Source organism: Schistocerca nitens, chromosome 10 (genome assembly GCF_023898315.1).
Source record: "Schistocerca nitens isolate TAMUIC-IGC-003100 chromosome 10, iqSchNite1.1, whole genome shotgun sequence".
Lineage (NCBI taxonomy): Eukaryota > Metazoa > Arthropoda > Insecta > Orthoptera > Acrididae > Schistocerca > Schistocerca nitens.
Window position 1 is genome coordinate 52,412,242 of NC_064623.1, and position 22,648 is coordinate 52,434,889.

The 22,648-nt window shown below is 36.6% G+C and overlaps 1 protein-coding gene across 1 annotated transcript in view; it reads left to right on the forward strand.

The window, feature by feature from the left end:
• The window catches only part of LOC126210483 (mucin-12), a 388,877-nt gene extending 370,873 nt beyond the window's left edge, over window positions 1-18,004 (forward strand). Inside the window, exons 8-10 of the mRNA XM_049939717.1 lie at window positions 8,016-8,101; window positions 13,503-13,699; window positions 16,942-18,004. Of these exons, the coding sequence (XP_049795674.1) occupies window positions 8,016-8,101; window positions 13,503-13,699; window positions 16,942-17,395 (737 nt within the window). The 3' untranslated portion in view covers window positions 17,396-18,004. The remainder of the gene's footprint in view (window positions 1-8,015; window positions 8,102-13,502; window positions 13,700-16,941) is intronic.
• Window positions 18,005-22,648: the final 4,644 nt, after the last annotated feature.

Sequence of the window (22,648 nt, forward strand, 5' to 3'; positions counted from 1 at the left end):
TGACTCTGTTTAAATGGTTTAAATGTTTGCTACTTGACAGTGCTTGTAAATCTTCAAAGGTGATTTTTCAGTTTATAACTCTTACTATACCCCAACAGAACAAATAGTCCTGTCACAGGGAAAGCTAAATATAACCCTATACTGCATTGCATATTATATAAACATACAATGTGTATTACCAAATGTGGTATTACAATGCAATAAATGTTACCCTCTGGGAGGATTTAGGTAAAATTGACCATGAGTTACCTAATGGGTTTGGCTTATCGAACCTGAATTCAGTGCTACAGGAGAAACCAGAAAGCTAAAGATTGAAATTTGGAAAATGTTTTAAGTAACCAAGTTTACTTAAATGAAATAAAAATCGGTCGCCAGCCTAATTAGGCATAGTAATGTGAAACATTGCTTTTATATGATCTGTATAGAGTTATGATAAAGGAAAGCTACTATTACTTCTTTCTCAAAGTAGTGCAATGAACTCTACCATAATTAGACAAATGGTACAGTAATGCTGGCAGTTATAAATAGTTTATTCAAGTTCTCACAGAAACAGTTACAGCTTATTTCTTCTCAGTAGTAATTGTTGTTGTTGTTGTGGTCTTCAGTTCTGAGACTGGTTTGATGCAGCTCTCCATGCTACTCTATCCTGTGCAAGCTGCTTCATCTCACAGTACTTACTGCAACCTACGTCCTTCTGAATCTGCTTAGTGTATTCATCTCTTGGTCTCCCTCTACGATTTTTACCCTCCACATTGCCCTCCAATGCTAAATTTGTGATCCCTTGATGCCTCAGAACATGTCCTACCAACTGGTCCCTTCTTCTTGTCAAGTTGTGCCACAAACTCCTCTTCTCCCCAATTCTATTCAATACCTCCTCATTAGTTATGTGATCTACCCATCTAATCTTCAGCATTCTTCTGTAGCACCACATTTTGAAAACTTCTATTCTCTTCTTGTCCAAACTATTTATCATCCATGTTTCACTTCCATACATGGCTACACTCCATACAAATACTTTCAGAAATGACTTCCTGACACTTAAATCTATACTTGATGTTAACAAATTTCTCTTCTTCAGAAATGCTTTTCTTGCCATTGCCAGTCTACATTTCATATTCTCTCCTTCGACCATCATCAGTTATTTTGCTTCCCAAATAGCAAAACTCCTTTACTACTTTAAGTGTCTCATTTCCTAATCTAATTCCCTCAGCTTCACCCGACTTAATTCGACTACATTCCATTATCCTCATTTTGCTTTTGTTGATGTTCATCTTATATCCTCCTTTCAAGACACTGTCCATTCCGTTCAGCTGCTCTTCCAAGTCCTTTGCTTCTCCGATAGAATTACAATGTCATCGGCAAACCTCAAAGATTTTATTTCTTCTCCATGGATTTTAATACCTGCTCTGAATTTTTCTTGTTCAATATACAGATTGAATAACATTGGGGATAGGCTACAACCCTGTCTCACTCCCTTCCCAACCACTGCTTTTCTCTCATGCCCCTCGACTCTTATAACTGCCATCTGGTTTCTGTACAAATTGTAAATAGCCTTTCGCTCCCTGTATTTTACCCCTGTCACCTTTAGAATTTGAAAGAGAGTATTCCAGTCAACATTTGCAAAAGCTTTCTCTAAGTCTACAAATGCTAGAAACGTAGGTTTGCCTTTCCTTAATCTTTCCTCTAAGATAAGTCGTAAGGTCAGTATTGCCTCAAGTGTTCCAATATTTCTATGGAATCCAAACTGATCTTCGCCAAGATTGGCTTCTACTAGTTTTTCCATTCGTCTGTAAAGAATTCGCGTTAGTATTTTGCAGCTGTGGCTTATTAAACTGATTGTTCGGTAATTTTCACATCTGTCAACACCTGATTTCTTTGGGATTGGAATTATTATATTCTTCTTGAAGTCTGAGGGTATTTCGCCTGTCTCATAAATCTTGCTCACCAGATGGTTGAGTTTTGTCAGGACTGGCTCTCCCAAGGCCGTCAGTAGTTCTAATGGAATGTTGTCTACTCCCGGGGCCTTGTTTCGACTTAGGTATTTCAGTGCTCTGTCGAACTCTTCACGCAGCATCGTATCTCCCATTTCATCTTCATCTACATCCTCTTCCATTTCCATAATATTTTCCTCAAGTACGTCGCCCTTGTATAGACCCTCTATATACTCCTTCCACCTTTCTGCTTTCCCTTCTTTGCTTAGAATTGGGTTTCCATCTGAGCTCTTGATATTCATACAAGTGGTTCTCTTTTCTCCAAAGGTCTCTTTAATTTTCCTTTAGGCAGTATCTATCTTACCCCTAGTGAGATAAGCCTCTACATCCTTACATTTGTCCTCTAGTCATCTCTGCTTAGCCATTTTGCACTTCCTGTCGATCTCATTTTTGAGACGTTTGTATTCCTTTTTGCCTGCTTCATTTACTGCATTTTTATATTTTCTCCTTTCATCAATTAAATTCAATATTTCTTCTGTTACCCAAGGATTTCTACTAGCCCTTGTCTTTTTACCTACTTGATCCTCTGCTGCCTTCACTATTTCATCCCAGTAGTAATTAATTTGTTACATATGAATTGTGTGTTCACCAAAAGTTACGAAGGTCAATAATGAACCAGAAATGGACATGGGCTTATTCCTATTTCAATAGTTACGTTCCAAATAGTACAAATATAATTAAGTCACTTGCAATAGGATTTTTACACTCATTAAGAAGTAATATTGTTTCTATTTTTATGGATAAGAGCAATTAAAATGACTTTAACTTCAATGAGCAAAATTGTTGGTGGGGGCTCTCAAACTGACTTTCCAATTTTCATCACACAAAGTACACAAAACTCAAATTTTACTTCTACTGCAATTAATATATTCATTATTCAAGTAGGTTTATTCATTTTAAGCAACTCAGAATTGGAGACTCGCAAACTGATCTTTAGCATAAAGCAAACTAAACACACTTTTCTGAAACAGTTTGTAAGGTGCAAATTTTGGTATTATTCTTTTATTCATTTCACTCACATTGCATAGCTTTTAAAACAGTTAATGCTGGCAATTTTCTCTATATAATTTTAAGTAAGACTTCAAGTGCATTTACAGTCTAACTTAAAGACAACATGCTGTCTTATTGCCATTAGTACAACCAGTAATTTTCACTAACAGAATTCAATGCAGTTTATCTTTAAAGCACAAACACTTTGAAATAAAACAAATCAATCACTATGGAGGTTTTCATAAATGAAACACTAACTTCCTCCCTTAACTTCAGTTGAAACCACAGTATCTGTAGATATCTTTTTGCATTCAGAATTGTGCAAATAATCAACAATTTATTTTCATTAGATTTTAACACACAGGATACTCGGATGTCATTAGTTTTGTGGAGTTGGTCCTAAGAGGTATCGTGAGAGGAACCAAATCAAGGATTGGACACAAGTTTCACATAATTTATCTGATTGTTGCAAATCAAACAACACTTAAATGTACTGGTTCATACTTTGACAGAATTCTGACCTCTTATAACTGCCGAAGTGATTGCGCAATATCGGTGACGAATACATAACAGATACTGGTCTCTTCTCTGGGTGTAATTGGCTCTATTATCCTCTTCTTGGCGATGACATTTCCAACATTAGAGCCTTTTCCATTAATAGAGCACCATTTTATAGCCGTACACACATCTGAGGCCTTTCCATATTACATCCAGGTACTGGAAGCCTCACCCGGCACCTGTGCAGTCCACTCTGTTGCTGCTCAGACCAAAACTATCCAGTAGCTAGCTGCCAACTGACTGTGCTCTCTCACTTGGCGCCCAGACTGAGCGCCACATTCATCTTTTCTTAGTGCGCCAACTCATTTCTGTTACAGATGGGAAGTACTGTTGCTTTTCATTTTATACAAGTCCCTAGGTATGAACCAGCTTATACACAGTTGTAAACAGACATCTTTTAAAAACCTTAATATTTAAATATATCTAAAAACAAAGATGATGTGACTTACCAAACGAAAGCGCTGGCACGTCGATAGACACACAAACAAACACAAACGTACACTTGTTTGTGTGTCTATCGATGTGCCAGCGCTTTCATTTGGTAAGTCACATCATCTTTGTTTTTAGATATATTTTTTCCCACGTGGAATGTTTCCTTCTATTATATTCATATCATTAGTATTTAAATATATTAACATGTCAATACAAAAGCCACATAATTATATAACATTTTCCTCCAATTAATACAAAGAATGTAAATAGTAAAGAGAGAAAATTTTTTGCAACTTTCCACTTCATTACAATCGGTCAGAGACATTACATAGTGAAAAATACTTACTTGACATTGAACGGAATTAATCAGTATAAATATGTACAGTATTAATTATGGTGTTAAAAGTTCTTGCTTCATTTTTTCTCTTCCTTTCTTTTTGGCATTTGTAGCTGACAAATTTTCAGCTACAATAGAATGCTGGAATAATCTATAAAGATAGTAAATTTGCATTGATCACTCCCAGCTGCAGCAGATGATGTATATAAATCAGGAACAGTAAAATAAATGACCCAGGACAGAACCTTTAAGCACTTAATGGAGAATAGTCTACTCTTTTTTGCAACAACTACTCTCTATTTGCATTCATAGCACCCAAGATTACTTTCTGTTTCCTGCTGCTAAGGTGGAATTTATGCAGGTTACTTACGAAACCAGTACTCACATTTGAATGGTATTGAAATTGAGGCATGTTTTAACATATTTCTCATATTTTGAAGGATTTGAATGAAGTTACTAAACTAATAATGACAGAAATGAGATTGAAATGTTTTTTTGCAAAATCACAGTTCTTTATTTTTAGAATTAATTGTGAAAAAAGTTGAGGAAAGCAGATACGATTTGAATGGTGTCGAAGTGTTGAAAGTGAGTAAATTAATAAATAACAGTAGAAATGGAATTTGTGCGTGTTTGCAAAAATATAACTACTCATTAAAAAAACAAGTTGATTCCATAGCTATCATTATTTCTGCAAACACATTTACTGGAATAAAGTAAGATCCAAAAGGAACAATAATTAGTAGTTCACTGGACTGTATAATATAGGTAGCTTGTCTTTCTGGGATTGGATTGTTTTTACTTATTGATAGACGTCTATTCCCAAGATTATTTATTTCAAGTTTCTGCTACCAGTCACTTTTTATTTTATGCTTAATCTAACATAATGCAACGCGTCTCGAACATGTTTTGTTCATCTTCAAGCATTTGTACATACATACATCGATAAATGTTACTTAAAAATAAACAGTCTTTAATCTAGAACACTTTGTTTTTTACTGTGGCTGCTGATGTGGCGTTTGGGGGAAGGAGGGGGCAGTGTATATCTAGAAATCGAAGTCAGTGATGTCTTCTGCTGGTTTTTCTTCTTTGTTGTTGACTATGTATATCATAGCCTGTATCAGATGCAGATAGATTTGCATCAGTTATGTGTTACGAAAATAGATTCACGAAATGTCAATGTAAATAATCGACTATAACCAAGAATATCTATACAAAACCTCGATAATCGATACAGACTCACATGCTACAGTCCGCCATCTTGTGTTGTGTGTATAACATTGAAGCAATTTGTGCAGTGGCAATCAGTTACAAAATATATTGTGCAATAGTGTAATGTCAATCAACAACTCCGCCATTACACCAGTGATGCAAGTGAAGCAGCAAGAGGATGTAACTGTAAGTGATCAACTGTCATATAAAAGCCTTTCACACCATTTTTGTAACACATAACTGATGCAAATGTATCTGCATCCGATACAGGCTGTGATATACATAGTCAACAAGAAAGAAGAAAACAAGCAGAAGACATCACTGACTTCGATTTCTAGATATACACTGCCCCCTCCTTCCCCCCAAACACCACATCAGCAGCCACAGTAAAAAACAAAGTGTTCTAGATTAAAGACTGTTTATTTTTAAGGAACATTTATCGATGTATATATGTATGTACAAATGCTTGAAGATGAACAAAACATGTTCGAAACGTGTTGCATTATGTTAGATTAAGCATAAAATAAAAAGTGACTGGTAGCAGAAACTTGAAATAAATAATTTTCCCACACAGTCACGGTTTACAAACATAGCCATTATGGCTGAAAATAATTATTCTCAAGATGTTAATAATCACGTGTAAATGCAAACCATTAACACTTAAGATGATAATAGTGGTCACTGGAGTAAAACAATGTTTACCCATTCTCTCCATGCACTTGAAACAGTTTCTCTCATAAGTAGATTAAAAAAGTTACTGCACTTGTTTATTATGCTATATTGTTGAGGAATATTGCCGATGCAGACACCAATATTGTGTAGATGAGATGAGTAGTTACAGTTGCCACAGTTCCACTATTGACAGCTCTGTGTGTAATCATAAGTGGGGTTGTTGAATTAATCCTCCAGTCAATGTGGATGTGGGCGTTCAGATCTTTGCGATTATAATAATTTCTGCTGTGTTTGCACAGTGGAAGTTGCAGTATTCCCATTGAATACTTTTCTGTTGCTTTGGAACATCATAAGCCGCTACTTATCCACGAAATCTTTTTCTGTTACTCTGGAACATTTTAGGTTGCTGTTTTCCCATCTAAAACATGTAGAATCGTGTTTTCACATTCTCCAGTCTCTCTCATATATTTACACATATACCTTCTTGTGGCAGAATTTTTGTATCCATATTCCCGAGCTTGTCTATGGAACCTTGCTGGAAGATATACAACACCAAGAAAACTTATCAAGAAATTTTTTCTGCTTGTAAACGTTGAACTTGATATTCACGTTTCCCACATTATTTACATCTACATCTAAATCTACATGCATACTCCGCAATCCACCATACGTTGCATGGCGGAGGGTACCTCGTACCACAACTAGCGTCTTCTCTCCCTGTTCCACTCCCAAACAGATTGAGGGAAAACTGACTGCCTATATGCCTCTGTATGAGCCCTAATCTCTCTTATCTTTGTGGTCTTTCTGAGAAATGTAAGTTGGCGGCAGTAAAATTGTACTGCAGTCAGCCTCAAATGCTGGTTCTCTAAATTTCCTCAGTAGCGATTCACGAAAAGAAAGTATTAAAAATAAACTCTAAAGTAATTTTTTGGTTTCTTTTTACATTCCTATAATTCTACCCTTACAGCCATTTTAATTATTGAGTGAATATATCCCGTGATTTTGTATAGAAAATCACCTACTGTTAGAAGATTAACTGCAACAGCTTCATTGGCTGACTTATAAGTGGCTGTAATCCATTTCACTTCCAGAAGTTCACCTGTACTTTTCATTGGTAAATACATGAAATTGTCTCACTGGACTCAGATTTGAGGGGAAGTCCAGTTATGCAGAATTAGGTTTTTTGTGATTTTCTTAAATACAGAGGACTTCAGAAGATAAGTTGCACATGTTGTCCTACCCTGTGTGTAGTGCATTGTCAAAAGAGAGTACATGTTCAGGGTTTCGTGCAGATACAGTAGTGTCGTTACCTGTGTCAATTTGAAGTGTACTGCAGCATTCAAGAAAAGTTACTTGGCCTGTCTGATAATGTGTAACTTAAACGTTTTGAAGTACGTTTATAGCTTCGTCCTTCCCCAATCTGAACTTGTGGTCATTCTCAAATGACCTCATCGATAAGGTATTAAACCCTAATCTTCCCCCCCCCCCTTTTTTTAAGTTGATACACTGTTTAAAAAATTAGGATGATAAAGTATACAATTTTCTGAAAATGAACAATTTTATTTAGAGTTGTTTTTCTTTACTGTTGCAATGAACAGCTTTATTCACTTTTTCTTCAGTTGTGCGTTATAAATGAGCCAGAAAATCTGGTAATGGTTTACAGAGTCACACCAATCATGTTAAATAAAATGAACCTCTTTGATCCAGACAGTGGGAAATACTTAAAGAAAAAAAAAAGGCAACTGGTTAATTTTGATCACTAAATGTGTGATAAAACTTCCCACCATTGTGTAAACTGTACTGTAGTCATAAATGTCATGTTACAGATGACTGGTACAAAAGGCTGCGCGAAGAAACCTCTGAAGCTGTAGGACTTCGCAAGAAAATGAGAGTATCGTCTAGACCCGGCCAGGTAAGGAACATTGAGCTATTGGAAAGTTAGTGGAGACTGCTGTGAATGTTTGTGTGACCTCAAAAAGGACTCAATGTTGAAAAGATAATTTAATTTTCCGGAATGGAAATTTTGGCATAACATAAGAGACAAACATGTTAGCTTGTCTCTACGATGGAGAGAAGTGTGTGACCACCATCTGGCACTTACCAACACTCAGTTTTATGCCGCCCCCCCCCCCCCCCCCTATTCCCACTACCACCATCCCCTTGACCCTGTTGCATCCTCAGAACACAACTTAATCCTTAACACAGCTCTACTGCGCTTGGACATGGTACACACATGTAATATTTGTTCTTTACCCACTTCATTTAATAATAATTACTTTTATAACATTGGAAAACTATTTTTAATATTCTGTGGTTTTTTCCATCCTCTGTGGTGTGGAAACTATTAATCCTAGAGCAAAAATGAATGGAATCTTTTTTGTAGGAAATTTGATGTAGTTTAATTTTCTACTGGGAAACATTTCTGCTGGAAACTGCAGTTTTCAAGTTATTAGAGAAATGGCAATAGTGTACCACCTCCAAGAAGAACTTGACAGGTGAAAATCTGTGGCAGTCAAATGAACCTATTGGTCAGTTTGCCTTTATGACAGTGGTAAAAAACTTGTGTTGGGCACTTTAGACGATTAATTTAACTTCAAAACAAATAAGCTTTTTGGTTAAGTATCAAACTAATGTGGCCAAATTTCAGCCAAGGCGTACCTTAAGGGGAAAAAAATGCATGTTTACTGTTCAATGTATGCATGTAACTGTTAAAGGGGGACTCATCTCTGCAGTGAGCTATGGACTCTTTCAAACACCCCCAGATCATTTTATCAATCCTAAAAAGTTTGTACAATTTTCTGTTGCAGTTCTTCAGTTGTACCAATGGAAGAGCTGTACACTTCACTTTTGAGACGGGTGAAATTTGAGCCCAATTAGGTGGACTTCATCAAAAAGTTTACATTTCAGTTACATTTGAAATAACCAGCACAATATTTGATACCAAAGTCAGTGGCAGCTCGTAACCACACTTTTGTTTTTGTCCCAGTGAAGTCTCATTTGTGAATCTGTGTTTACCAGATTGTTTCTGCTTTTGTTATCATGTACTCTCACATGCGTCAGTTGTGGCCAATAATTGTGATTCATCACACACACAGAATGTCGCAAATTGCCTTAAATAGAAATGAATTGTTTCTTCTCTTAATAATTAGTGACAGATAAGATCGAGAAATTTATTTCTGTTGCAGGAGAATGGCTGTCATACTTATTTTAAAAGAAAAAGCAGTAAATTAGCACAATCATTACATTTAGATTTACTTTTAAAGGTCGCACCAAAAGCTCAAGGTGAACCAAATAATGTCTGAGGGAGGGGGAGACAACACCAAATGATATGTTGCTTGTGTGGAAAAATGTTCTTGAAACATCTCTAGTTCAAACATCAACAAAAGAAAATTCAAATGAGGAGACTGATAAGTTATGAGAGAGAATGATCAAGGTTGCTAGACAAAAAAGAAAGAAAAAAAATCACCTAAGTATGAATATTAGCTGTAAGACTTGCAGCTTAAGTAGACACATACAGTGCAAACAGCTTTTGTCCGTTCCTTAAGAGATCGCATGCATTCGGAAACTTCTGGTTTCACATTTTCTGAGTGCGAATTGGAGGTAAAGAGCAATACTCACATTTGATTTGTAAACGGATGGCCCCAAATGTCATATATAGAGGCCTTCAAACGTCAAGCAAGGCAGAGTCCAGCAGTCAGAAGAGTTCTTGCCTTGGATGACTAATAGCCTACAGTAGAAGCGTTGTGAGTGAACATTATCTTCATTTAATCTTGTATACTTAGAAGGACTTGGAAAATGCTTGCCTATATATAGGATTATTGGTTTCCATTGTACATTTGTCTGCATATAGTTATGTCTGTGTGTCATTTGTGATAAGTACTTGAACTTAAGGGTTCAATTAAAGCAATAAAATGTGGCACTTCCATGGTTTGTGGCCTGTAGTACCAGACATTACTGTGTTTACCCAAATCTTATAGGACAGAGTGGCCTTTTATTCTGGTAATTTATTGGAGAATCTAGTAAGCCTCATCTATGTTTTCATAAACCTATGTCTGTGCTCTTCCACATTTTCATTGCTTGCACATGAAGAAGCAATAAAAAGCAGAGCAGTAAACCAGCCCAGAGTGTTATTTCCCCTATCATCTCCATATCTACCTTCTTAGCCTAACATCCAAGCCCTTCTATACAGTCACCATCTACAGAGACCAGGAAAATCTCAGCCTGACACCATCTCTCTTTCATTTTTGTATGCATCTGCTTGTGTACCAAGAGAAGTGTGTCCTTAAATCCCACATCGCCTCTGACTACGACAGTTGCCATTTTTAAAAATATCGGGAATCCGGTATATCAATATTTAAAAAAATGTTGTTATTAGCCTTTGATAGATCAAAAAAAGTGTAGATATACTGACAGAAAAAATTATAGACATACGTACCTATAAAAATATCGGCTGCACATTGTAAATGAATTGCCAGTTTTAGAGCTGTATATTAAAGTACGATGGTAATCCCAAAAGTAAGGTCTCCTGTCTTTTTATAGGTACATAGACCTGTTTATTTCTACAATGGTTTACATCAGTTTACAGCTTGAACGTTTATCTATTTTTCGACATAATCACCACTTCTGTCAATGCATTTTTGTAGACGCTGTGGCAGTTTTTGTATGCCCATGTCATACCAGCTCACCGCCATGCTGTGCAGAAAGTTATGAACCTCTTCTTTCACCTCGTCATTGAAGCTGAATTGCTGGGACCACAATTAACGCTGACAGGTACTGTGAGACTCTGAAAACACTCGAACGGGCAATTCAGAACCGGAGAAGATAAATGTTGAGCTAGGGTGTACACATTCTCCATGACAACACTCGCCCACACATTGCTCGGCAAACCGTTGCTCTCCTGCAACAGTTTCAGTGGAACATAATCACCCACTCACCTTATAGTCCTGACTTTGCGTCCAGTGACTATCACCTGTTCCCTAGGTTAAAAGAACATTTGGCTGGAAAGCGATTCAGCTCTGACGACGAGGTGAAAGAAGAGATTCATAACTTTCTAAACAGCATGGCGGTGACCTGGTATGAAATGGGCATACAAAAACTGCCACAGCGTGTACAAAAATGCGTCGACAGAGATGGTGACTATGTCGAAAAATGTTCAAGCTGTAAACTGATGGAAACCATTGTAGAAATAAACAAGTATATGTACTTTTACTTTTGGGATTACCCTTGTATTAATATATTATTAGATATTCTGTACACCAGTAAGCTAGCAGCCTGCTCATCCCCCTTAGAGCAAGAATTGAAAGTAAAATCTTGCATGTTCACACTTGGTGATAACCACATTGATAAGAATGGTAACTGCAGGTAAGTGTCACAATAAAAGGTGTCCAGTTGGTCCATTGTTTGTCACATATTGGATTTGTCCGGGAAGACTTCATGTTGATTTCCCTGTGTTTTTTCACTTCTGCCATCAGCGACCTAGCAGCTGCTGTGTCAGAATTGTGTGGTGAAGTTAAACATTGCAGTTTCTGTTGGTAGCGCCGATTAAGTTAGCATTTCCGCTCACATATCTCGGCCCACTGCAAAGACCAATCTTGTCATTTAGATTTTTGTTCATAATTTTCAGTAACTGTTTATGATGAATGCTGATGTGAAGAAACAGCACACTAGTTGTGTTAAAAATTGTTATTAACAATCTGACTTCTTCTTTGTGTCACCTATACTTGCTTCACACAGTCAAAGAGAAAAAGAAAAAAGAGTATTTGTTTTAGTCATAGTCACACATTTGTCCCCCCCCCCCCCCCCATACTGGCTACAGATTTTGGTACATAGTGGTATCCTCAGGCTAACACCTGGCACGAAGTCATCACACTCACTCACCATAAGCAAATGACATGCCAACTTGAGAAACGAACATAATGATGGTAAACCAGGGGAAGTGTCAACCTCCGCTAACAACAAAGGGAAAAGCAGTGGCTTAATGGAATTGTGAGCAAGAGACAAAAATGCTATAAATAAATTGTACACCAATTTTATAAGGAAATACGGTTTTTAATGTATAAACACCAATATGTAGTGATATACTATGCATCCATATCCCCAGAATGATGACAAAAGGTGCTTTATAAAAAAAAAAAAGGCAAAGTGGGTCTTGTGAAATACACTCCTTAATTGCAATAAGCTTAAAATGGAAAAAAAGCATTAATAATTGATTTTCCAGTAAAATTTATTATTTTTATGATTTGATGAGATTGAAAAAATAAAAGAATTGAACTCATAAAAGTATTCAACATATTTTATCAACATCATTATGACTAGCTATATTTTTTGTTAGGAAACAAAAGAAACAACCAACAATAATTTCCTTGTAAAAAATCTATGATCTATGTTTCGGCTTCAAAAATAATATAAACTGTGTATAAGCAATCATATTTGTTAGGCAAATGCGAGAAATCAAAAGTAATGTATCAACTAAGCAAATTTTACCTATAATTCCCATTGAAACGGTCTTAAGATGAAAGTTTTAAATAATCTTATTGGTTAATTGGTTTGTGTTTACACTTCATACTAATGAAGCTAATTAAAAGATCCTCACAACAAAGATATTTTAAAATATTACTTTTAGCACTGATTGGCTCCAAAATCTTGATCTTGTGTTCTAAGGTACCGGTTTGAAGCCTCTTTACGATAAACTTCCTTTTGAAAGACCACCTCCCCTGCCATCTGTGTTTGTAAGTGTCAGATACATTCTTATAGTGATCTCGATATCTGAAAAATGCCTTTGTTGTTTTATGGGTCTTAGTTTCGAGTCTATCCTACATGAAAAAGATAGGTTTTTATGAAATGTAACTCATTTAAAACTGCCAAATGCCCATTGGTCATTCTTTTGAAGATGTGAGCGGTTCTGCAAACTGAAATGCACGTTTGAGCTGGAGCCAGTGGGAATTCCACACTAGGTGATGTGAAATTTGAGAGGTTAATACTGACTCAATTCATATTGGTTGTCCACTGAAAAACTTACCTGAATAAATCTACAAAAAAATAATTTTTTGTATGCTGTTGACAAGTATAAAGCACACAATATTAAAAGTAAAATATTATAATCAAATTAAGTTATTGTGGTGTGGGCATTTTGTGGTGTAGCTTGACTAGATTGCAGTGTAAGTACAGACCTGATCATTAAATGTTTCTCAATGTGGAACATCGGCCACAGTTTTTAACCCTAAAGAAAAACTGTATTTGTTTGTCATACAATATTATCTCTGTCACTCTGGTAAAACTCATTTACAAAACGTGTACCTGCCGATTGTGCACAGACGGAAGAGCGAATGGTGATCACGACGTCGCCGAGTGAGGACCACACGTACAGTGCCGCCCTCAACCTCTCGGCCCGCTCCTCTGGAACTGTCGCCGTGTCGACTACGCCTGCAGGCCCTCACGGGCCCCACGCCCCGCCTTCCACGACTTCCTCGCCGGACGAGGCTTTCGAGGAAGGTTCTGACTCTGATGACGGGTGAGTGATGAGATTGTGGTCTGTGTGACTGGGCAAAGCCACTTTTTTAAGCGTGTCACATAAATACGTACGAATAAATCTTTCACTCTTCAATGGAGTTTACACTAATTGAAACACCTTGTTCTTGTGATCTTCAGTCTGAAGCCTGGTTTGATGCAACTGTCCGTGCTACTCTATCTTGTGCAAGTCTCTTCATCTCTGAATAACTACTGCAACTTGCATCCTTCTTGATCTACTTACTGTATTCCTCCCTTGGTCTCCCTTAACAGTTTTCACCTCCCTTTAATTCCCTCCATTACCAAACTGGCAATTCCGTGATGCCTCAGGATGTGCTCTATTTTCAGGTCTGGTTGTGCCATAATCTTTTTTATTTATTATTATTTGCAATTAGGTTCAGTACCTCCTCATTACTTTCTCAATCTACCCATCCAATCTTCAGCATTCTTCTGTAGTACCACATTTCAAAAGCTGCTATTCTGTTTTGTCTGAATTGTTTTTATTACCCATGATCCATCTCCATATGAACTGCACTCCAAGTAAATATTTTCATGAATGACTTCCTAATGCTTAAATTTCTATTTGATGGTAACCTTTCACTGCTGCAGTCGTGCTCTCCGCATTCTGTGCTGTGGGTGACTTGTGTTACGGCTTTACTGCTTGCCAAATGCTGATACCTGTGCTACTTCTCATCTAATTTTAAGAAAACTGTTAGGTGGAAAAATTTGATTTTTACACATCTTACAGTTGATATTATCGCTCAATGAAGGACCAAATTTTTCCTTGTTATTTATCGTAGTTACTGTGCTGCATCAAATTGAGTAAAACATATTTTGAAATTTTAAAGATTTTGCAGAGGTAAAACTTCATCACGTAAACTACTTGTGGTTGATTTTAATTCATTTATTACAGTCAATGAAATGTAGGTAAGATACCAAGTTATTATTTAAAACTGAGAACAGAGTGATATCTCATTTCGTTCTCAAGTTACCGAGTTTTATATGCAAAGAATGGTCATGTGTGACACACCCGTTCACGTCCTTGTGCATCGCTAATCGTGTAGTAATAACAGTCGTCATATTTTGTAAAGTGTGCAAGGTATCAAAATGAGATTTTTTGCAAATTATAGCAAGCAATGAGGCACATATGTTGTATGATAAATATTAGAAACTTCTTTTATTCACTAAGTTATGGAAGTAACTTGCTGTAACAGTGTGGGCCAGTGACTTGGGACACATCCAGACATCCATATCACTGTAGGAAAACAAAGTGGCATGCATATACATGTCCACAGCACCTGGGGAATGGCATAGCAGGATTTATCCACACATTCACAGCAGCTAAAGGCTTAACAAATTTCTGTTTTCCAAAAATACTATCCTTGCTACTGCTAGTCTACATTTTATATCCCCTCTACTTTGGCTATCTTCAGTTATTTTGCTCCCCAAATAGCAATACTACTTTTAGTGTTTCATTTTAGTAAGTGGATTCTGTTAGCATTGCCCGATTTAATTTGACTACATTCCATTACCGTTGTTTTGCATTTGTTAATGTTCACCTCAAGCCCGCTTTTCAAGACAGTATTGTATTTACCAGAGCATAAGACGATCCTGAATATAAGAAAACTCCTTTACATTTAGAGGCTCCTTGAAAAAATTTTATTTTTTAACATATTATGGCTAATCAAATTGGCAAACTTTTATTGATATAAGATATCTGCGTAAAAAGCTAACATTACACTTACTCTAAACTTGTGTCGTTTATTGACTGTCTACATTTTGATGATACGAGGAGAAATAAAATAAACAAAAAGAAATTGTTTACATTAATTTTTTTATTTTCACTTCCTTTTTTGTTTACTTAGTCAGTTGCATGTGATATCACTATTCTTAACCGATATTGTCATCATCCTAACAGGACAGCTGTGAAACTTACAATAAATATTTGGCTGTTGCAATTTCTGAGATTGTGGTTATAATGCAACTTCAGAATATAGCTGGGTTTTTTTTCTGAACACACAGTGGATTTTGCTTCTCTACTGGTGTGGGAATTTTACAATGCCTTTTGCTTCCAAATGTATCGTCTACCTGCCACTCTCTCATTGGCTGTGTAGAACCAGCAGCTGTGACACACCATATGGTTCCCACCTGCCTTGAGATGACTGGGTGTTTGTGTTGTCCTCATCATTTCATCATCATTCATGAAAGTAGCAAGATTGGACTGAGCAAGAGGTTGGGAATTTGTACGGGCACTGATAACCGCACAGTTGAGCGCCACACAAACCAATCATCATCTTCATCTTCATCTTCTTCATCATCATCATCATCATCATCATCATCATCATCCCCCCATATGGTTCCCACTATACCTCATGGTGAGTGTCAACAGCATTGCTGCGCAAAACGTGTAAATACACCACTGGCCCCATCTCCTGCAGAAATGCATACTATTGTTTAATATGTCCAGTTATAAAGTCAGTTTGATTCCGAGTAAAATGCGTTTAGGCAAACTGAAGTTTAAACATGGTATATGTTCATAAAAAGCCAAAGTACACAGTATACATTCCCATGGTTGGCTCCACAATGATATTTCTGCCTGCTTAATATGCAATTAAGGTAAATTGAAGAGTATTACAGAATTTGTCTGCAAATGGATACTGCTACTAGCCAGCTCAATGATGTACTTCAAAATAACAACGCCACTTGTGCTCTATATCATCTGTGGTCCAAGTTTTATTTACCCATTATAATATAGAGAGATAAAGAAAGGTTTGTTAATTAACTCGTACATGCCGCTACTGTATGTAAACAGGTGTGTGTGTGTGTGTGTGTTGGGGGGGGGGGGGTTGTTTTTGTGCACACTTATAAAAAATGTTAACCAACATTTAAATGAAAAAAAAAAAAAACACACACACACACACATTCTGCCAGTCTCTTCATTCCTGTTATTCTGAAGGCTGCACACCACGCACTTCCATTTCATTTCCTTTATTTAAGTCAGTCAGTTATATTTTGGAACTAACAATGATGTTAGAAAAAGACAACCATTTACCTATTAATTGGCACAGTTGAGCAGGATATATGTACTTAAATAAGTAAGAAAGTGAACATTGTAACTCAACTTTAAAACAGTGTTTATATGCTTACCTGATGCCAAATACTTTGCTTTTTCAGTGAATGATTGCCTTTCCTCATACCACTATTTATATCTCATCTAGTAACTTCTGTTATATTAATTTGCTACAGAACTGACGGAAAAAACACTCGACTGGGTCGCGGAGCGACTGTCGACACCGTACCGTTGGTGACGTCTGCACACCGCATCCTCTACAACCACCAGGATCGAGGAGACACCTCGGACGAGGAGCGGCGCAAGATCGCGGAAGGTGCTGATGCCCTCCTCAACTTGGCCGGGATTCGCACTGATGGAGGAGCACTCTCCCCTCCCACCTCACTCGTGGCACCGAGCCCTGCTCCACTGCCACTGCAGAACCCAGCTCCGGCACCACAGACGACTCAGCCTCCGCCTTCTTCAGTGTATTCTGGCCCGAGGAGCAGGCGCCGCAAGAAACCGCCTCCGCCATCATCACGGGCCATTGCAACCCAGAAGTACCAGCACCACCGTTCCTCGTCGGGACACGGGAGTGGTTCGCACGGAGAGAAGAGGGGTAGTGGCTCCTCCACCACTTCCCGGAGGTAGGGCCACTCGCACCGTGGCTATAGTGCGGTAGTGGCCACTCAGAGTGGCGTGTCAGCTCCCTGGGCGTTTTGAGAAAGTTCGCGTATAGCGAGTTGGAACCACCTGGGTCGTACACGGACCGAGGGAGAAAAAAACGTGAGTCCACTTTTTTCATGGTTGTGTGGGGGCTTGACCGGTCTTTCCAATTTTGTTTTCATACATGCCTTCTCGTAATCTGCCGTCTCTTCTTTCTCAGAAAAATACTGCTTATTGGCTTGTGTTACGCTGCACACGACTTTAGCAGAATAAAGCAATTCATAACACTTTGACTTAATGGGATTTGCTCATTCAGTTAACTCTTAACCAAAGAATTTGGTTGCCCTGTTTAAAATTTGGCTTTCTTACCTCTGTTCTTGTGTGATGCATTTATCTCATGCATTCAAAACAGTAATGAGATTCCCATTCAATTAATATATGAGGAATATAATGGCTTTCAGTTAGCGGATTGATACAAGGTTTCCTAGTATCAAAAAACAAAATAATTTTGTCTCAATTGTTTTCAGAACATACTTCCAATTGGTTTAATAACTTTCTTGTACACATGCATGTGCAGTTAGATGCCAGTTACATATATGCATTTTACTTTTTTATGTTGCTAGGAAAGCTTCTGTTGCCTTTTTGGTTAGCTCCAGAATTTTTTTTTTTTTTAAGGTAAACTTTAGGAATGCTGTCAATAATCTTTCAAGGAAAATGATGTTAATAAAGTTCTGAGGAGTTTTCTTGAAAAGAGATTCACTGGAAGTCCTGTTTTGCCAGCAATTACAAAATTGTGAAATTATCTGTGTTGTATTTTCCTTCTGTAGTTTATGTTATTAACACGTTCCTGTAGCATTACAAAATTGTAATCCTGGAAAATTTATCGGTGTGGAAATTTGGAAAAAGATCAGAGTTCTACTGAATTATAGTCAGAGTAATGTTTATATGGGAAAGAAAGAGTAAACACATTTCGTGAATGATGACAAATGCTCCATCAATTAATGAAATATAGGATCTTGCACTCCTATTGTAATTGTATTTTAGTGAATTGTTTGCCAAAAAACATTGCTTTTTGTCTTGCATTGCATGGCAGTTATCCATTTGTGCTTGGAAAATTTTGTGAAGAGGGATGAAGGCTGTTGGACAGAATTTGAGACAGTCTACAAATGCCCCATGCTTTTTGTGGTATAATTTGTTAGTCTGTGAACTTTCTCAAAAAGCTCTTGAGTTCCCTCTCCTCTCCCCTAAACTGTGAATGCTTTGGGGCATTGTTTGGAAAAGATAAGAACTAAATCTTGAATCCAACACTAAAGCTGTACACCATAGAGATCTGTACAGTGCACGTAAACTTCTAGGATAAACAGTGTTTAACTAAAGTGGGACCACAAAAAATTGAACCCAGCATGTGATAAAATTGTAAAACTACAAATTCATTCACGCCTGTTTATTTAAAAAAAAAAGTTGATGGCAGTGTTGTTACTCTAAAGCAGTGTACTTTATGTAATACCACTTTATGGAAGACCTGTTGAATCCTTTTAGAAATAATGAATTAATTGCATGAAGCCTTTTCCAAACTTATTTCTTTTGTTAAAATGACAAGGAAAATGAAATAATCTGTAATACTAATTTTTTTAGTACATGTCTGAATTTTAACATTGTACATTTTTTAAAATTTTAATGAACGTAATTTTTTTGGGTTGCTCCTCACAGCTGTACATTCTGTTATTTTCCCATCCACACAAATATGTTGCAGTGACATTGTTGGCAGTTGATGTTCTCAATTGTGTTAAGATGAGCAAAGTTCTTCTAGTATTTTCTCAAGCCATTATGTTCCAGCAATGTGGATGTTATTTATTCTTTCCAGCACACTGTATGGGAATGTTGCAGTTGTTTTACACAACTGAAAATGTGACAAAAATCAGACTTTTCGTGCAGAGCAATATTTTAATGAAAACTTGTATCTCTTTATGGCAAACTTAGTATGATTATTTATGGAAGTGAAGAACTTATGTTTCTTACTATTGTAATTATATTATTATTACAATTATTATGTTATCGTTACTACTATATCAGTGTTGTTTAGCAGGGTAGCTTACCAACATTTTGGAAGATTTTTTCCTCCTGTTAATGATTTAGTTTGTATTAACACTCGATGAACTCGAGTTAATATATTTTATCAGCAGAATGGAAGTGACACTAGATATTTGTTACTTTTGGAACGTAGACTTCCAGCTAAATGTTGGGATCAGAAATTATGGAATCAGTTTATTGGATGCAGCAGTTTTATAGCCTCATTTGTTCCATGCTGGTAGGTAATTGTGCTGTTGCACCTGGTGTTGAAATTTTACATTTCACTGAGTTTTAAACACTTTTTTCCCTATTGCATATGAAGAGTAAGTTTAAAGATCTGGGTTGTGGTTATCTACAGAATATTGCTAATATATTTTAAGATATTATAGACACCAACTGCTATTCTTAAAGTCTTCATTGAATTGGTCATTCTGTTTAATTGTGGTGACATTATTATTATTATTATTATTATTATCACTATTATCTTTATTATTGTTGTTGTTATTATTATATTATTGTTATTATTATTTGTGCTTAATTTAATGCTTTTCCTTATTCAACAGCATCACTTTAGACATCATCAGTATACTGTTTTATATTTTTTTAAGCTGCACGGCACTAGTTTCTGTCTGTCATACGAAAAGTGTAAGTAGTCTTCTTACATGCTCCAAATTTGTATTCGTTTGATATATTTTCCTTTTTTATACTAAGCAGAAGTTTTACCAACATTCATTGACAGAAAACTTTCTCTGAAATAATTTAATCTGTACAAATCTGTTTCTAATTATGGGAAAAACAGATATGTGGTAGCAATGAATGGACACTTTTGCATATAGATTTCTGTATCATTACTGATGGAAGGCTGGCCTAAGAAATTCAGCCCTAATACATGTTATAGATGTTGATGAGCACCTCTGAGTATTCGCAATTAACCCATTTTTTACTACATAACATATTTTGTGCCGGAATCTGCTTTTGGTTTTGGTTCTTCAAAGACACCAGTGTCAGTCATTGTATTTACCCCCACCTCTCTCATTTAGAGCAAAGTCGAAAGTTTGTGCACTCTTCATGGAAGTAGAAAATGAAAGTCAAAAAGTTACATGCCCCCTTCAGATTTAGTTACAATAGGGTGCAGTTTTAAACCTGTGGTATCAGTGGAACATCGGTTAAGGCTCAAGGCTTTGGCATTTGCAGTGTATTGATTAGTTCAAGAAGTCTGTACTGGAGTACATCAGATCAGTGCATATTCAGCTTTACTACATGTTACAGCATTTTTGGCTCTATGTTAAAATTACAGTGTGAGAGACATATTTTGCCTGCAGTAGCATTTAATGGCAATTCAAAACAGATAAAAACACTTATAAAAGATAAACACTGGTTAGTAGGGTAGTGGAGTCCAGAAATAGTTAATGATTTCAGACTTACAAAAATTTTGAAAACTGCTGAATATAGGTGACAGCTTTGATTCTATATGTTTCAGTGCATCTATTTCTTGTTTATTTTAGGGGTAACCTTTTACAGTTCAAACTATCTGCAAGCCATCATGTGTTACTTAGAGGTGTTCAGTAACTAAAGTGATGATAATGGAAAAATTTTGTGGAAAGGAGAGATATTAGATATTTTAATATCTCACCTGGGTAACACTTTTGCTCGTGTGAAGGTTGTTCGTTACAGTCGCTATTATCTTTTCTAAACTCTCAATTTAATACACTTTGGTTTACGCAAGATACACAAGAATATTGTCCTGGGTGCTGAATACTTGTATGTTAAAAAAAAGTCTTCTCTTGTCTGCTTTGTGTTTGCCTCAATTCCCTTGCTGTCAGCACTACAGATTATAGCCAAGGAGAGAAGGGAAATGGAATGAATGACTCAAGCAAGCAGTTCTGTGGTACTAAGTAAAGAGATGTGATATTCTAATTGTCTGAAAACACAGGTGATGAAATGTGAATATTAGTGATATTCAGTTACTTGTAGTTGTTACTTTTAATGTTGTGAACAAAGCCAAAGAATCACTCTGGGACTGCAGATGTGCTTAGAGGCGCTTGTTTGGGACAGTGTTCTAACAAAAGAAGAGAGAGAGATCTTTAAGCACAAGACACAATTTCTGGTGTTATTGAGTTAAGTTAAGAGTCTTTATCAAATATATGTCGTGGTTGTGACTGCAAATTTCTCAGGTTGCTTATTTTTGGTACATGCCAATGCCAGAAAACTTGAATTCTCTCCTTAGTAGTACCTTATCTGCTCAAAGAATTCCCACTATTGGCCTTCATAAAACTTTTAGTGATCACTGCAGCTGTGGTTGTGACGATTTATCGTCAGTCAAGTGATGGGGGTAGATATTATGATGCTGACATTAAACACTGCTGACACAAAATAGAAATTTAGTAGCTTCGTGTAAGTTTGAAAGGGTTATTTTAACCAGTCTCACAGTTGAAATTGCTATTTATTTTGGCTATATTACGATGAAGACTCAAACAGTTCCCAATACATAAAAAAACTTTGATGAAAGGTTAACAGCTTTCTGGAGGCAAATTTGTGTTGGTGAAATCTGCATTGAACAGTACTAAAATTTCATATGATTGACATCTATACATGATATTGTTGCCTTTATCAATAAAACAAACTCTTTGATCTCCTTAAACTCTTCACTTACACAGAAAAATATTTGACATATAGGATAAACGTTTAACAAGAATAAAGTGTGGAGCCAGAGCATACAAACCCTCTACCATTCCAGACACCATCCCCATTGTTGACTGCCAGCTCATTTTGAGCACAGTGGTAAATTCTCTTCTACCTTACCATTAAACCATGAGCCTTGTTTGTTTGTGTAATTGAAAATAGCTAGCAAGGACAATGATTGTACCAAGAAAGTTTCTGTTGCAATACCCTTCCATCCTTTCAACTAAACTTTGAGAAGTCATCACATGTTGAAAAATTTAGCGTATGTAGTGAAGTTTAGAACCTATTTCATTGATAATTTATTGTTTTATAGCATTCAGGCTCTCGGTTCACTTTGTGTATACAGCATGAAAGTGTTCTCTATCTTCACTTGGCTCCTTTTAAACAAAAGTTTCTTTTTTGTACTTGAAAAGCAGCAGTTTTCTTTAAAGAGAATACATCATAATATTCATGCAACTCTGTTTCCTCCTCCTACCTCAGCGTATC